At 40.1% G+C, this 17,351-nt stretch overlaps 1 protein-coding gene across 1 annotated transcript in view; it reads right to left on the bottom strand.

The window, feature by feature from the left end:
- The window catches only part of LOC126094469 (double-stranded RNA-specific editase 1-like), a 43,854-nt gene that overhangs the window by 5,212 nt on the left and 21,291 nt on the right, over positions 1-17,351 (bottom strand). Inside the window, exon 4 of the mRNA XM_049908861.1 lies at positions 4,337-4,685. Within this exon, the coding sequence (XP_049764818.1) occupies positions 4,337-4,685 (349 nt within the window). The remainder of the gene's footprint in view (positions 1-4,336; positions 4,686-17,351) is intronic.

The raw sequence follows: 17,351 nt of genomic DNA on the forward strand, positions 1-17,351 counted from the left end.
CAGGTTACAATGTAAATATTTTCAATGTGATAATGTGTCGAAGTACTGATAGCAAAATCATCTATCAAAAATTGTGCTATGGAGGGAATTGGAGTATAAACCCAAAGCATTTGACAGTCTTGATAGTTTTAAGAATACTGAAGTGTATGCTCTTACTACCTTCCCTCCCTGTTTCTTTGACTAAACAACTGTGCTTCAACCCCCACCAAGCCTTTAGTTTGCATCCCCTAGTAACATATTTTACAAAGAAACTCTTATCTATAACAAAACCAACCGAACGAAATCCTGCAGCAAAAATTTACACCTGAATTAATTTCCTAACACCTTGCAAATTTCTGAAATTATTCAAATACTGAAACTACTGTCTCAAGCACAGTTCTGCGAAAGTGAAAGACTGCTACTCACTGTAAAGATGAGATATCAAATCAACACACCTTCAGCTGCCTATATTTCCAGTTTTATTTCATTTCTGCTACCTGTTTCAGCGTTACACTATGCTATCTTCAGGCCCCCTGGTAATATGGGCCAGCACAGTCACTAGTATCTGTAGACTTATTTTTAACAAAATGATCCCCTTCAATCAATCACACTTGACTCTGCAAGTGTTGTTCTAAAGGATCGTTTTGTTAAAATGAAGTCCAGAGATACTGCATGCTGGCCCCTATTTCGATTGTACAAAAGGTGGGATTCTTCCTACACATCAATCGGGGGGCCTGAAGATGGCATAGTGAAATGCTAAAACAGGCAGGAAAAATAAAATAAAACTGGAAATTTAGACAGCTGAATGTGTTTTGTTTGACATTTTATATTTAACTGTTGAGGTCGTACAACCATTCTGCACAGAGATAGCTTTTGGTCAAAACATTCTTCAGAAAAGAAAAAGCACACCTAATGCACATGACCACTATCTCCACTCTCAACCTACAGTAACACACTGTTCCCACTATCTTAACCTCATGGTTTCCGAAACCCCCCCACGGACCTACACCACTTCTGATTTCATGTTCATCACCCGGTCTGTAACACAACCACCCGCATTTTTACCCCCCTCTGCCCCCTGAGGTTTCAGACAGTGTGTGTGTGTGTGTGTGTGTGTGTGTGTGTGTGTGTGTGTTTCCCCCTTTTTGAACAAGGCTTTAGCTGAAACCTCCATGTGTGACAGTCTTTTTGGTGTGCCTGTCTGTGACTCAACAAGTCATCTTTACGGTGTGCAGCAATCTATCTTTATTAATATTGATATTCTTACCTGGGCTTTCCACCACTTTGTTTAACCACAGTTCTCTGATTTATGTCATTACAAACACCATCTATTTCAAATATTTCCAGGTTTCTTTTGAAAAATCAAGCAATTAAAACAGCATCGCCAATGAACATTACTTCTAAAACTTTAAGTAAAATGGTGAAGTTGTTATTGGTGGAAAAATTTATTACTACTCTTGGTGATGAAATATACATAAATCGGTGGTGTCACCCGTGGAAGGACAAAATGACAATCTGGAGACTGACCAAGTCCACTAGTAGTACAGCCAAATAGAATTACACAAGCATTTCAGCATATAACGTGATGTTATGACCAAAGGAGCTACGGTTTTAAAGTTTTCTTTTAACTAGTAACAACATTCTTAATGCAGACAAGAGCAAAGTCCATCCTCATGCAATGTTTGAAACTATTGAAAAGACCATATTTCATAATTGGCTATGGAGCAGAATTCAGTCTTAAAATTCTTTTTAAGGGGAAAGCTATTGTGTTTAGTGCCTGCTTTTCAACATAGCACAATCACATTCCATGTCAGAGGAGTAGTGTCAGGGTACGATTCGCTAGCACCTCTACGATCACCATCCATGTGCCTGCAGACACTTCATTTGACCCCACCACAGCCCACTCATCAGCTGAGTGTTGTCAGGTTCGAGTGAATTAGGTTTGCTCAGAAATGGGAGCGAGTACATCAGTTCCCAAGTATAATCAGACTCACCGCATTCCTGCAACCATTTTGAAAGAAATTCTTGCCACTAAATGTAAACTACTGTTCATTTCCAGAATGAGATTCTTTACTCTGCAGCAGAGTGTGCACTGATATGAAACTTCCTGGCAGATTAAAACTGTGTGCTGGACCGAGACTCGAACTCGGGATCTTTGCCTTTCGCGGGCACTTGCCCGCAAAAGGCAAATGTCCCCAGTTCGAGTCTCGGTCTGGCACACAGTTTTAATCTGCCAGGAAGTGTCACACTGTTCATTTATTTCGCAGAATCATGATTTGCACTTTATAGCCATTATCAAATGCAAGTTAAATGCCACAAAATGTGTGACTTGTCTAAATGACAGAAGCAACCATTAGGCTTGACGATTATTATAAACCAATATAATGACTGATCAGTTAGCAGTGAATATTGTTTTGTTTACACATGCATTTATGTAGATGAAACTTTGATGACTGCTATTAACTTTATTTTAATATTAGACAAGTCTATCAATTACCATGACATATAACCACTTTCGATCCGTTACACAGCCTGTAATGACAGTACCAGAAAACATGACAAGAGGATGAAGTGAAATCTCTAAATGGTGATTAATTATTGAAATAAAAAATAAATTACAGAAATGAGTGATACGCTACACAGCTCACTCACAGCCTGTAAAAGGATGTTACCATGACCAAATAAATACAAAAATAGTGTACTTTCTGTCAGAGGGTTATAAAAGTGACATTGCTAAGTGGCCAGTTTCCATTGGATTCTGCATGTGTTTTCTCACTGCAGAGGTAGAATAAATAAGTATACAACCATTGTGATTGCACTGGACAAAATTTGTGTGTTTTTCATCTGAATTGTGGGCTACAGCATGAAACTTGTTCCAGATGACATTTCTCCTCCAATAAAACTTTGCATAAATTAATTTTCATCTGGCACCTTCCAGTCTCTAACAAAAATGACTTCGTTAAAAGCCTTCCTGTTACTGACAATCAGCCATTTCGCCTTGTCAGTGCTACTTTACAGCAGCAAGATACTGGTGCACTCATCTTCCATGGTAAGAATACATCAAGACTAGCCTTACAATTCTGCATGCTTCAGTAAGAGACTGTATCAATGAGTATGAAGCAACTGCAGTGCCACAATTATTACTCGTCATGCTCGCCAAACTACAGCAGGAACAAAGGAGGCCTGTTAGCACTGATGTAACAGGGGCACCTTCATTTGTGAAGTACAAAACCTGAAACATTCGACTCGTACTCACTATGTTTCTGATCTCTAGTATATGGTGACGACCCTTACTGAAGACAATGTGTTTAGTGTTTGCTGTTCAGACAGCATGATTACATTCCGAGTCAGAAGAGTACAGTCAGGATAGGACAAAAAAAAAAAATAAAAATCATGGTCAGCAGTTTATCCCTCCCACATAGGGTAACTTCACAGAGACAATTCTCAACTGTGGAACGGGTGACTGGAGGTGACTATCAGCCAAAGTAAAGGTGCTAGTGGACACACTGCCTAAATCTTAATTCTAGATAGGACAGTAGTTGAATTTATTATGATGCTGCAATATTCCTCACGAACTATTTATTAAAATATGCAAATGTGACATCAAACTTCAAATATTACAGTCAGTCTAACTGTATATCTCCAGCTGCCCCACCAATCTACGAGAACTTTTAGCCATTACTACAGCGTAGTAAATAAAGTTGTGTATGTCCGAATTTGTGGCAGTAAGTACTATTATCAAAAACAAGAAGTCACTTTTAATGAAACATTTAACTAATCATTACTCTTCTATGTCACTCTTTTCATACTGATGCTCAGTATAAATCATAGCACACACTTAAAAGTGCAATTAATTGGATGTAAGAAAGGTGACAATGTCCACCAAATTCAAACTATCTTTATCAAAACTAAACATATTTGTCTTCATGGAGTTACATATTTTTTGTAATACACCTGAAGATGGACAGCTGGCCCAAAAACAGTTATACTGAAATAAAGTGTTCTAGAGAGTGAATTTGGAGACTTTTTCAAACCATGTATCAAAGTATTACACTGAAACAAGGGATAAGATTGGAATAATGTTTCTATCAGCTGGGAGTTCTCCCATGCCATAAAAAATTTTCCATGAACTTTTTAATATTTCACTACCACTCAACCTACACAAATCAAAGAAGTTGTGGAACTGAAGTACGCGTTAACTTGCACATGGCTTCAACCGCAACTCTCGCCAATAGAATAAACCAACCAGAAGTGCTACTTTAAAAGGGCTCAAAAAGACTTCACAAACAGTTAAGGTAATCTGATTACTCAACTACTAAGGATTCTAAGAAGAGTATCATAAAAATCAATTACTCACAAGCAGGAAATCTTTTCTTCTGCCAGGGTTTTGGTTTAACTTCACTTCCATCATTTGGTTTATCAGGATCAACATCCATCTGAGGACCAGCAGCTGGTGTACCTGGAGGTTCATTTTTAACCGGTGCCGCAGGTGACACTTGTGACTGTTCCTGTGGTGGTGGTGGAGGTGGTGGTACCTGTAGCGGTTGCTGCTGTGCTGCCTGTTGCTTAGGTGGTTGCGGTGGTGGTGGTTGTTGCTGTGGCAGCTGTGGTGGAGGTGGTGGCTGTGGCAGAACCTGTGGCTGTGACTGCTGCTGCGACTGCTGAGATGGTGGTGGCGGCGGCTGCTGTTGCTGTGATGATGGGTGCTGCAATGACAGCCATCAGGGGATATACCCACAAAAACACGTCACCGGATACTGCACTCTGGCATAGACCAGAAAGCCATACAGGTAATTGCAGACACCAACTGGGTGTATGCAAACACTGTTGGCTTAGATACCAGTCCATCACAACTGAAGTCAGAACCATACACAGAGAAAAATTATATAAAACTCAGGATTACTACTGGCTCAAGGATAATTTTTATCATATATGTGGAACATAATGCTGCAATCTTAACTATGCAGTGTGATGTTCCACAACTATAAGTAGTATGGTATTCCAAGACCAGTGCAGCTGAGCATTATTTCTTCTCTTCTGGTTATGACTCTCAGCATATCTGAAATGGTACCTGAAGAAGCTGCACTCTTCTGCTGTGCATTAAAGGCAGGTACTGGCAGCACTGGACCATCACCAGAGCGCATATCCTCGGCACAAATGCAGTTATTTCAACCCTGGGGTAGGAATGGGGGAAGAAAAACAAAAAAAAGTTTACAATCTGTTTTCAGCTCCACTAAGTCTTTGCAACCATCACTGCACATCATACACATGAACTACTCACAAAAACACCATGACCCTGCTACTAGCCCCCTCACACACACACACACACACACACACACACACACACACACACACTGCATTCCATAGTTGGAGTCACGAATGATGGCGGTCATGATTAGACTTGTTCTGCACACCTATGTCACATGTACTCTGACAGCCAATGAATGTTCAGTATTTCTGAGTGCTCTGCATAAATGCTGTAGCTAATGTGACCATTAAATGTGATCGTACTGAGTTGTTTAGTGAATTTCGATTCCAAGTAGACTGTGTTGGTAAGTGATAAATTCTGCGTAAGTAAGCAAGAGAGAATTTTCAGCAGAAAGCATGTGAATGTACCGCAACTGTCACCTAGAATTGTCAACAATGCAATCCCTGTCTGTGCCTTAACATGCACTAACCGCCATCATTCATGGATCGGACTATAAACTCTTCACACAAGAACAGTAAAAAGTTTATTTAATCATGTCTGACAAGTAATATGTTTAATGTTGATCTCTACTTCCATTTCCACATTAGACATACACCTGTCAGGTATGGGTGGCATAATCACAGATATTGTCAAATGATTTTAGATTCTTCCACAAAAACTGGACACATCCACATCTTTTGTGTAAGCTAACATGCAACAATCCAAAGGATTGATGTAGAGGTAACATGTAGGCCATTAACTGGTCTCCCCTATCTAGACATCTGCCATTCGAGATGACAATCTGTGTCTAAAGGTGTGTCTAATTTGTGCTGGAGCCCAACCATGCATAAACAACATTCTTCCTCTCATTTATCAGTGCACATACTGTGAAAGTAATGATGTGTGTCCTCTATAAGGGACATGCACACAGCACCTGTAAAGATGAGTCATGCAATAAAGTTTACTCTTGTGATACACTAGATGCAGAATTTCAATCAGCAATGAATTATCATTATCTCGTGTTTTAATGCTCAAGCTGCCAAAAGCCTGTATTTTGTTGTGTGTTGTACACACACAGCATTAAGAGTAGACAAAAAGGTGACCATCTGTTGCTGTCCATCTAGTCCTTATGAGAAGCCATGTGTGCTCCCCAAAGTAAATTTATTTGCAATGAATGTTCCAGGTGGGCTATAAGAGTCAGGTGATTTGGTTGTGTAGACATCTGCAATACTGCTGCACAATTACAGTATTCATTTCAAAAATTCATAGAATAGAATTAAAGACACATCCAGAAGTACAGTGCATGTGTCTAAGCGAATCTGTTGACATTGCAGCCGTACATCATCTTTTATCATCCTAGTGGAACCGTGTTCTTTCAGCTGTATAAAGGCACTCAATTCAGGAAGAGAAAACATCAATAATCAATATTCTCTAGGATCTGGTTTGTTTTTCACTATCACTTCGTTTCCTTGTTGTATTGTAGGTGGCTTGGAAGTGTCACCCAAAGGGTGACTGGGTTAAAAGACTGCAGAGGAATCTGGGGAAGAAACTCAATGAAAAGTGCACTGAGGTCCAACAAAATTATCAATTCTTTGTAGTAAGCCTCTACTGCAAACACACACAGCACTTGAGCAGCACTCATAGCTACTGATACATCCACCTGTTTACACACTTAATATATCAGTTTTTTCACTCTTAAGCCCAATAATGGCAGCCAATTAGCCATTCACCCATTCTTAAAATCCCCCCCCCCCTTCCTGACCCCAGCCTTCCAATGCTGCATCTGAAGGCAGTCTTAAGCCTCCAAATAGTCCCTGAATGCTCCACCCCACCCATATCCTGCTATCCCTTCACCTTACCCATCCCTGCCAGACTGCTGCTTTCATTCCATGTAACAGCTGCAATCTGGTCCAAGCTACCAGAAATGGCTGTCGTGTGTGTGTGTGTGTGTGTGTGTGTGTGTGTGTGTGTGTGAAGAAGGCTTTGGCCAAAAGCTAAATGTATAGTCTTCGCATAGTGCCTGTCTGTAACTCGAAGTGTCATCATCTTATATTGTTGATACTGCAACCTGGAGTATCCATTGCTTTACATCTCAAATCTGGGCCTCTTCAATAATCAGGGCATATATCTACTCTAATGCTGAATTAGCATTTAGATCTGACACACAGGAAGAATCACAGTAGCTGCATCACATGGATCTCCCAAACAAACTGGGTCACAAGTAACTTATATAAATATATTCCATATCTTGGAAAGCAATAAGAAAGGAACTGAAAGGTCATTAGACACTGAGCAAAGGCCCAGATTGGATAAGAACAGGAAAAGTAATTGTGCTTTTCCTTCTCTGAATACTGGCACTTTTGGCAAACTTAAATTTGAATGGGGAGTTGAATTTGAACTTAAAATCCTTTTAGATGGGAGTCCAGTCTTATCATTGCATTATCTTGCTCAATGGATGGGCAAAAGTTTGTAATGCCATTCTACCAAAAATACCTGTATCCTAACATTGGAAGATTGCTCTTTGTAGCCTTCAACATCATTAATGTAGTAGGATGGCTGAAGAATGTGCTTCAACGAGTCTTCAAATGGCTGCACATGCAAGATTTCTGGTCAACTATATAAAATTACCAGGAGAGAAAAAAAGCACCAACAAAGAGCTGTCAACATGTACATAAGAAACATTTCTAGACACTTATTTACCATATTTACACGAAGAACAGCTTCAACAAAAAATATGAGGTGGGTTGAGCAGTCTTACTTTAAAATAGCAGAGCAGATGACAAATGTGCCCTATACACATGGCAACTAATACGATGAAACAATTCCAAAGAACAATCGTCCTTCAGTCAAACACTTACACATGAATCACAATTCAGTAACTGTAGCCAATCTGCTCCTCATGCCTCAAAACAAGGGGTGTAATGGAGTCTGTAGTATCACCAATCTGCTTTGACCAGAAACTTAACTAAATAGGATGTGTTTTCTTCTCTGGCACTATGGGGCCAGCATTTAGAACAGAACTTATGTTCACACCAAATGTTTTTTTCCGAATAAATGGAGCCCACAGATTAATCTAGTAGTGCCAGCTTACAGGATGTGTTTTCTGAGGCCTATTATGTATGGTTGGAAGAACTATGGTTTTGGGCTGCCTAATTTAGCAAGGATGGCAAAAAAGCCTTTCTCCACTTTAAACCTTTACAAGGGCACAAACACTGTGGAATAGCCCAAGGTCTAGTTATTGACAACAGCATTTCATGACAACAATAAACTTTAAAATATATTGTGTGTGGTACAGTTGCACTTACACTGAGACTCCAGAAAGTATTTTCACTAACTACTACAATACTTTTCTACCTGCTGTTTCCTGGTTGGCTACTGCCAAAGCTAGTGACATATTGTTCATTCCAGCCATCACATTTCACACCAAATGCTGACAAGACTGCTTACAACACTTTTGTCTACTGCCAGAAATCTACAAGGGATACATAACATTTTGCACATTTGTACTTGTTTATTTCATCCTTCACTTAATGAAGAAATTAACGTGAGATGGAATTACAGGAAAGTGTTGGTCCACACACATCGAATACATAGAATGTAGCCACCAAAAAACTACATATGGCCATGGGGGGGTCCCAATATTTAGATGCTTGAGTGTGTCATCACAACCATTGTTCTCAATACACAACATGAAGTGCACTTTATAGCTGAGAAGCTAACAATGCCCAAAGGTGGAATTGGCTACTTTCCTTCCATCAACTACCATGTTTTGTAATTGAACAAAGCCAGAAATGGTGCGAGTACATTAGACTATAATAAGACATTTCAATAATTCAGTTGGCTCATTTCCCCATCTGACAGCATGTCAAGTCTTTGTAATATACACCGACCACGTATCTAATACTGGGCTCATCAAAAAATAGAAGAGTAGCATTGGACATCCTGATCTGTAAAATGTGGGCTCTCTTCAATAGATGGCTGCTGGACCTGTAGTATAATTCAAATACACACATAATATGGATAATAATCAGAAATCACTCTACAAAATGTTATGCTTTTACTTGTGACACTCAGCAGCTTTTATGTCCCTCACATCACATCAAGACAAGTGTATTACAAAGCTTCATCACACGATACTGCAGAAACCCATCACTATACACTAAATGAAATAGTTATGAATTACTTTCTGCCTAAAATATTCATTTAAAAATATGTACGAGAAAACATTAACAATCATACCTACATACCCACCTACTTAAAATGGAAAAGAGCACTTACCAGAAATACATATTCTATTCCAGATTATGGAAAACTAAACTACCTTTCACCACTAATATGAAATAAATTGTAAGTAATATTGAAAATTATCTGATATCAACCAATGTAAAACCATTTCTTGTTAGTATCGGAAATGATTAACCGATCACCAGAAGGAGACAAAGAAATCTGATTCAGACTGACATTTGATGACATTGAGCTTTGTGTAAAATACAAGAGCTCACCGATCTGTCAATGTATTGGAGAGGGGTGTGACAGGTTTGACAACACTGTTTGCATCAGTAGTTTCCAGCCACCCAAGCAAATGCAAATTGTCACGGTGTTAGCTGTGACTGTACTGTACCGTATGATATGAATTACAGTAGTTATGTATTACCTGTAAGTACTGATACACAGGATGAATACAGTTACTGTGTAGGCATAGATGGTGACTCAATGTCACCTCAACCAGTATGGGCTTCCCAAAACACACACTATGCTGACTGAAGAATCATTCCATGTAAAGTTTACCCACCCCATAACAGTCATGGTCTCAGATTTTGGTACAACTTATATTTGTTCCATTAATAGATTTAAATAAGAATTCAAAATATTTTTGCAATATCCAAAATGATTTGGTTTTAAAACTAGCCAAAGTTTTTGGAATTTCACAGCTTTTTGTTAAGCCGAAGATACAATGCATTTATAAGTACGAAATAGTTTATATCTTCCTTATATAGCAACAAATATGGAATTTGTGTATTTGTCAATATGCAAAGAGTTCAAAGAAATGTGAACAAATACATCATCATGAAACTTCACACAGCCAGGCAAAATGTTTAATCACAGTTTTCAATTTTTTTTTAAACAAATATTGAGAACAGCACCAAGAGCAATATCATTGAAAGGGGTGATTAACTCCTTTTACTCTTCTTTTCAAAGATGTACTCTACCAAATGAGAAAAAGTAATGGGTTTTTCACTACTCTGTTTATTACTTCATACATGAAAATAATTAAATTCAAGCTACAAAACACCCAGAATATAAATCATAGTTTCACAAATAAGAGTTTGCTTATTGCTACATTAGGTTGAATGTGACAGCTGGTTTTGCATCACTACTATATTATTCTAGCCTCAATTATACTCAAGTCTCATATTGGTTGGAAGTTAGAGAAAGTTCTTGTTCCTGAAAGAGTTGGTTTTTCATGTGATTCTGGAAAGTCTGACGAGTTGACAAAACCATTCCTTCAGAGATAAGTTTAAAGTGAATATCGATAACATTGGCTTTGCAAAATGTGAATAGCAGTAGTAATTTTTCAACAATGTAGGAAAAGATTATTGCTAGTTACATAAAGAAGACACATCAAGTTGAGACAGGCACAACTGAAAGACATCTATAGCTTTCGGAAACAGCCTTTGTCAGTAAACACACACACCAACTCCAGCATCTCAGGCTGGAATGCATCATCATGTGGGATGCAAGCAGCAATGAGGAGGGGGTGCGGGGAGAGAACACTGTCCAGTTGAGTGTGCAGGTGCAGAGTCAGAAGGTTGTGGGGCAGAGAGGTGGTGAAAAAGGGAGAGGAGTGGAGAAAGATGAGCAGATGCATTGACACAGGGCTGCAAAAAACAGGGTGGGAGACAAGAATGGGGAGATGATAGGACAGACGGGGTGGAAATTGTTGGGTGGAGGGGTCTGGACAGTATATTACCTTAATTTGATGATAAATACAGGAGCAGAGAATGTGTTGTAAAGATAATTCCCACCTGCACAGTTCAGAAAAGCTGGCATTGCAGGTACAACAACCGAGTTAGAAAACTGCTGCGGAAGCAAAGGGAACTTCACAACAAACAAACATAGCCAAAGCCTTGCAGACAAACAAAAATTACGCGAAGCAAAATGTAGTGTGAGGAGGGCTATGAAAGAGGCGTTCAATGAATTCGAAAGTAAAGCTCTATGTACTGACTTGGCAGAAAATCCTAAGAAATTTTGGTCTTATGTCAAAGCAGTAGGTGGATCAAAACAAAATGTCCAGACACTCTGTGACCAAAATGGTACTGAAACAGAGGATGACAGACTAAAGGCCGAAATACTAAATGTCTTTTTACAAAGCTGTTTCACAGAGGAAGACTGCACTGTAGTTCCTTCTCTAGATTGTCGAACAGATGACAAAATGGTAGATATCAAAATAGACGACAGAGGGATACCAGTTCGATTTTACACAGAGTACTGTATTTACTCGAATCTAAGCCGCACTCGAATCTAAGCCGCACCTGAAAAATATGACTCGAAATAAAGGAAAAAAATATTTCCCGAATGTAAGCCGCACCTGAAATTTGAGACTCGAAATTCAAGGGAAGAGAAAAGTTTTAGGCCGCACCTCCAAATCGAAACAAAGTTGGTCCATTGTAATATGAGACACAATTTAGGTCGAATGAATGACGATACAGCTACAGTAGTTTGGTTCGAGTCGTAAGCTTAGCAGTTAAGCTTTACCAGGTAGCCATTGCTATGCGTCAGGCGCTCCGTCCGTATTTATACGGGTACCCTTCCTTTTTCACGTGATTCGTCTGTTTTGAATCGATTGCTTATTTTGCTTTGATCTGATAAGTGCCGCTTTCTTTGTTATAGGTGTTTACGTAACTCTAAGCTGAAAATGCGTAATTGTACTGTGTCATGCATTGTTTGTATAACCAACAAGAACCAAATAATAAACTGCGTTCTGAACGAGAGTTAGGCGCAAATTTTTCTCCGTTTGAAAATCTTTGCGGCCGCTTATTTAGTACATCAAATTCTGCACAGAAATTAGTCATCTTACATTTAAAATCGAGTCAGTTGCCGTGCTTCATTTCTGAGTATATCACTATTAGGCATAAGAATAATACGAATATAAACATGACACGATACGTATATTCTTCCGCGTTTGCTGTTGTTTCACTCTAGTTTCGTAGTTTATTAGGCATGCAGGATTTAAATGAGATAGCAGCAAACACGAAAGAATACACGGCAAAATGTTTATTTTCGTATTATTCTTATAGTGAAGAGAATAGTGCATGTGATTCACATTTCATCAGGTTCCTATTAGCAACCATCTCTTCTCACAGGTAGGAAAAAACTCTGAACGTAGAGTTGGCCATATTGAAAAACATCCCTAACAGTCTTGCCAGTCGGATTTTCGTAGTACATTGAAATTCTGCTACATTCGAAGATGAACAATACGGAATTTGTATTTACTTCGTTGGATAATGTAAGAGTCATCCCCATTTTCAAGAAGGGACGTCGAACCGATGTGCAGAACTATAGACGTATATCTCTTAACGTCTATCAGTTGCAGAATTTTGGAACACATATTATGTTCGAGTATAATGACTTTTCTGGAGACTAGAAATCTACTCTGTAGGAATCAGCATGGGTTTCGAAAAAGACGATCGTGTGAAACCTAGCTCACGCTATTTGTCCACGAGACTCAGAGGGCCACAGACACGGGTTCCCAAGTAGATGCCGTGTTTCTTGACTTCTGCAAAGCGTTCGATACAGTTCCCACAGTCACTTAATGAACAAAGTAAGAGCATATTGACTATCAGACCAATTGTGTGATTGGATTTAGGAGTGTAATGTGCCGCGAATACATAGAAAGAAAGATCCCTTATCATTTAGCTACAATATAGCAGATCAGCAATTGGAAGTAGTTAATTCCATAAATTATCTGGGAGTACGCATTAGGAGTGATTTAAAATGGAATGATCATATAAAGTTGATCATCGGTAAAGCAGATGCCAGACAGATTCATTGGAAGAATCCTAAGGAACTGCAATCCGAAAACAAAGGAAGTAGGTTACAGCACACTTGTTCGCCCACTGCTTGAATACTGCTCAGCAGTGTGGGATCCGTACCAGATAGGGTTGATACAAGACATAGAGAAGATCCAACGGAGAGCAGCGTGCTTCGTTACAGGATCATTTAGTAATCGCGAAAGAGTTACGAAGATGATAGATAAACTCCAGTGGAAGACTCTGCAGGAGAGACGCTCAGTACGGGCTTTTGTTGAAGTTTCGAGAACATATCTACACCGAGGAATCAAGCAGTATATTGCTCCCTCCTACGTATATCTCGCGAAGAGACCATGAGGGTAACATCAGAGAGATTAGAGCCCACACAGAGGCATACTGACAATTCATCTTTCCACGAACAATACGAGACTGGAATAGAAGGGAGAACCGATAGAGGTACTCAATGTACCCTCCGCCACACACCGTCATGTGGCTTGCGGAGTATAGATGTAGATGTAGATGAATAGCTCGGGTAGTGAAACAGCCACTGAAATCAAGTGTGTGATATTCAGCTGCTTGTTGTGATACAGGGTGGTCTACTTTGCTCTTGGAACAGTTTGGTGGCAGCCATTCATCCAGATGGACACCAAGTTGGTAGTCATACCAATATAAAACGCTGTGCAATGATTGCAGCAGAGCTGGTAAATGAAATGGCTGTTTTCACAGATAGTCTGGCCCCTAAAGCGGTAGGATAAACCTGTGACAAGACTGGAATAGGAAGTGCTGGGTGGGTGGATTGTGCAGGTTTTGCACCTAGGTATTCCACAAACATGTGATCCTTGTGGTAACAGGTTGGGTTTGGGAGTGGCATAGGGATGGACTAGGACAGGCCGGTTTTGAGCGCGAGTACTCGCGTCTGCTCAGGCACGTGCTCGCGAGCAGGCGCAAGGTCGCGGAGTAGGGAGGGAGGGGAAATGCGCGCGCACGTTATAACATGGCCACAGCGTGCCTATTGAATTTGCGCCGACTGTGTAACGGTTAAAGTACTACGATCAGCTCTAACAGTCACTTCACAGGTTAAGAATCATGTCGAGTCGCCGTTGTGTAACCCCAACCATGCTTTCGCAGATCAACCCCCATTGGGAGGAATTGTATCTGTTTACAGTAAAAGACGGTGTTGCAAAATGTTTAGTATGTCACAAAACGCTGAATTCTTTTAGGAAATTTAATTTGCAGCGACATTATATGTCGTACCACGCGAAAGACTACGTAAGTGGAAAGTGTGATGGACCAGATCGTGCACTTGAAGTTATTAAACTTAAAAGGAAGCTATCCGAAGAAGATCTGGACGACGAAGAAAAATCAACTGAGGCAGCTCTCAGAGTGAGTTACAAAACTGCTTTGCTTTTAGCAAAATCCCTGCGCCCCGTCACTGATGGCGATTTAATAAAAGAATGTTTGATAGTTGCAGCGGAACATTTGTGTCCATCTTAAGTTGAACAGTTTCGGATTGTGCCATTATCTAACATGACCATAATGCGTCGCATACAGGACATGGCAGACGACGTCCAGAGCCAGCTTGCAAATATCTGTAAAGATTTTTGGCGTATTCTCTAGCTCTGGACAAAAGTGTTGATATCACTGGAACAGTGCAGCTTGCCATATTTATTAGAGGTGTTAATAGAGATCTTCAGGTGAGGGAGGAGCTCTTCGATGTAGTAGCCATGAAGAACACTACAACCGGAGGTGAATTTTAAGTAGTGTTGAAGAAAGTGTTGAAAATATATGATTGTCATGGAATTCTTTAGTTTCAGTGTCTACAGACAGTGCACCAGCGATGACAGGGAACAAATCAGGTTTCATTGCGCTGTTGAAGGAGAAAATGAAAAAAACTGACCGTGCCAAATGAAATAAGGGGCGTTCACAGTGTGATCCACCAGGAAAACTTATGTGCAAAGAGTATCACTCTAAAAAAATGTGATGAATGTTGTTCGTACAACCAATTATATAAGGAAGCATGGGCTACAACACAGGCAATTTAAAAGCTTTCTTGAGGATGTAAAAAGCCAGTATGGTAGCCTGCCTTATTACAGCAAGGTCCACTGGCTTAGTCGTGGCGAATTATTGAATCGATTTTTTTCCCTATTAGATGAGATAAATATGTTCATGGAAATGAATAACATGTGTGTTCCTGAATTTAAAGAGCCTTCATGGAAATGTGATCTCGGGTTCTTAGCAGATTTAACTAGCCATCTGAATGCTTTGAACATTTCACTGCAAGGACTTGGTATCTTTTTTACAATGCAGACTATAGTGTTTAACATATTGCCCAAATAGAAGTTATGCTTCTCCCACCTTGTATGCTCTAATAAAATATGAGAATGCAGCTGGACAAATTCGTCAGAAGTGCGATTTCCACATGTAAACATCTGTCATTTTCAAGGCACGAACTGGATAAGGCCCTAAAAAGATAGTAACTGTTACTTGTCGAGATATCGGTGATTTCCAATGTTATTGGTCAGCATTCCCTGGAGTTATTCCCAGATGATGGGTAATTGTTGCTTGTTCAATGGATTACTAATGCGGTCTGTCACTGTAATGTCGAATGCATTAGCTTACACTCATAATGCCTGTTTACAGCAAAAAAGATGACAACTTACTGACCACTTTTACAATAGTCTTTTACATTAGTATTTTCTAGCACTATCTTTTACACGCAGTGATTACACTTATCTATAGCCAACGACATATGCATAAACACCTCACACATTTTTAAAAATTCTATTAAGTAGAAGCAGTTGCCAAGAGCAAACATAATACTTTACGTTTGTGCTTTAAGTTAATTTTGTCGTGTATTAAATTTTAACTTATAATGCAGTTCAAATCGTAATAAACAATTATTGCAAGCAGTTTCAATGACCTCATTTTGAGAGAAATTTTACTCCACATCCTCACAAAGCTGCATCAACTGTTCTCGCCTCCCGATGTCATGCAGAGTGAATCTGTGTACCGGACACAAACGAGCCTAGCTGTTGTCTGCAGCAACGCAGTTCGACAACATGGAGTTGTTTGCCTGCTCTCTGGTGCCACACGTGCACAGTTCTCATCCCCCCCACGCTTCCTTTCTGCTCCGCCTCTATGCGTAGGAAAGTGCTGTCCTAGGTGACGCGGGCTGTACAGCCATACATAAACTGGAAACAAAACCTGACCTAATCATCCTACCTGCAGACAAAGGTTCCACCATGAATCACAGTGACTACCTGGCAGAAGGCCTCTGCCAATTATCTCACTCCTCCACACGAATTCTGCCAGACTGATCCAATCCCAGAAGTGCAACACAACCTCCAATCCCTGCTTAAAGCCTTGAGCCCTTCCTAGAACCACTCCCCTGAATACATTTCCCTGCTCACCTCCGACACCCCACACACGCACCTTCTACATGCTCCCCAAAATCCACAACACCAAACATATCCTGTACACCCTCAGGTGAAAGAATTTCATCCCTCACTGACCACCTCCCATTAATTGCCCATGAACTAGCTTCCCAAGTTAAAGATATCAACCACATTTTTCACCAATTTTCCACCATCCCTGCCCCTTTACCTCCTGGATACCTACTCGTCACTGTTGATGCCATCTCCCAAATATACCAATATCACTACTGGACACTATCTTTCCTACTGTCCTTCAGATTCCAAATCCACTACCTCTTTCATCATATAACTAACTAAATCCTAACCCACAACTACTACTTTGAACAGAAGGTATACAAACAAATTCCCTGTACAGCCATGGACACCCCACAGGCCACCTTTCTATACCAATCTGTTTATGGGACATACAGAGGAGACCTTCCTAGCCTCCAACAATGGCTCCTTGTCTGGCTCAGGTTCATTGATATCTTCATGATATGGACATCCTTATCTTCATTCCTTCAAAAACCTTAACACCTTCTCTCCCATCCACTTCGCCTGGTCCTCCTCAACCCAGCATACGTTGATCTCTCTAATGGCTCCATCTGCAACTGTCCACATTAAACCCACCAACCATAAATAGTACCTGCATTTTGACAGCTTTCATTCCTTTCACACCAGAAAGGCCCTCCCACCCAGCCTGGCTGCCTGGGGCCAGCATATCCACTGCAACAAGAGCTC

Source organism: Schistocerca cancellata, chromosome 1, assembly GCF_023864275.1.
Source record: "Schistocerca cancellata isolate TAMUIC-IGC-003103 chromosome 1, iqSchCanc2.1, whole genome shotgun sequence".
Lineage (NCBI taxonomy): Eukaryota > Metazoa > Arthropoda > Insecta > Orthoptera > Acrididae > Schistocerca > Schistocerca cancellata.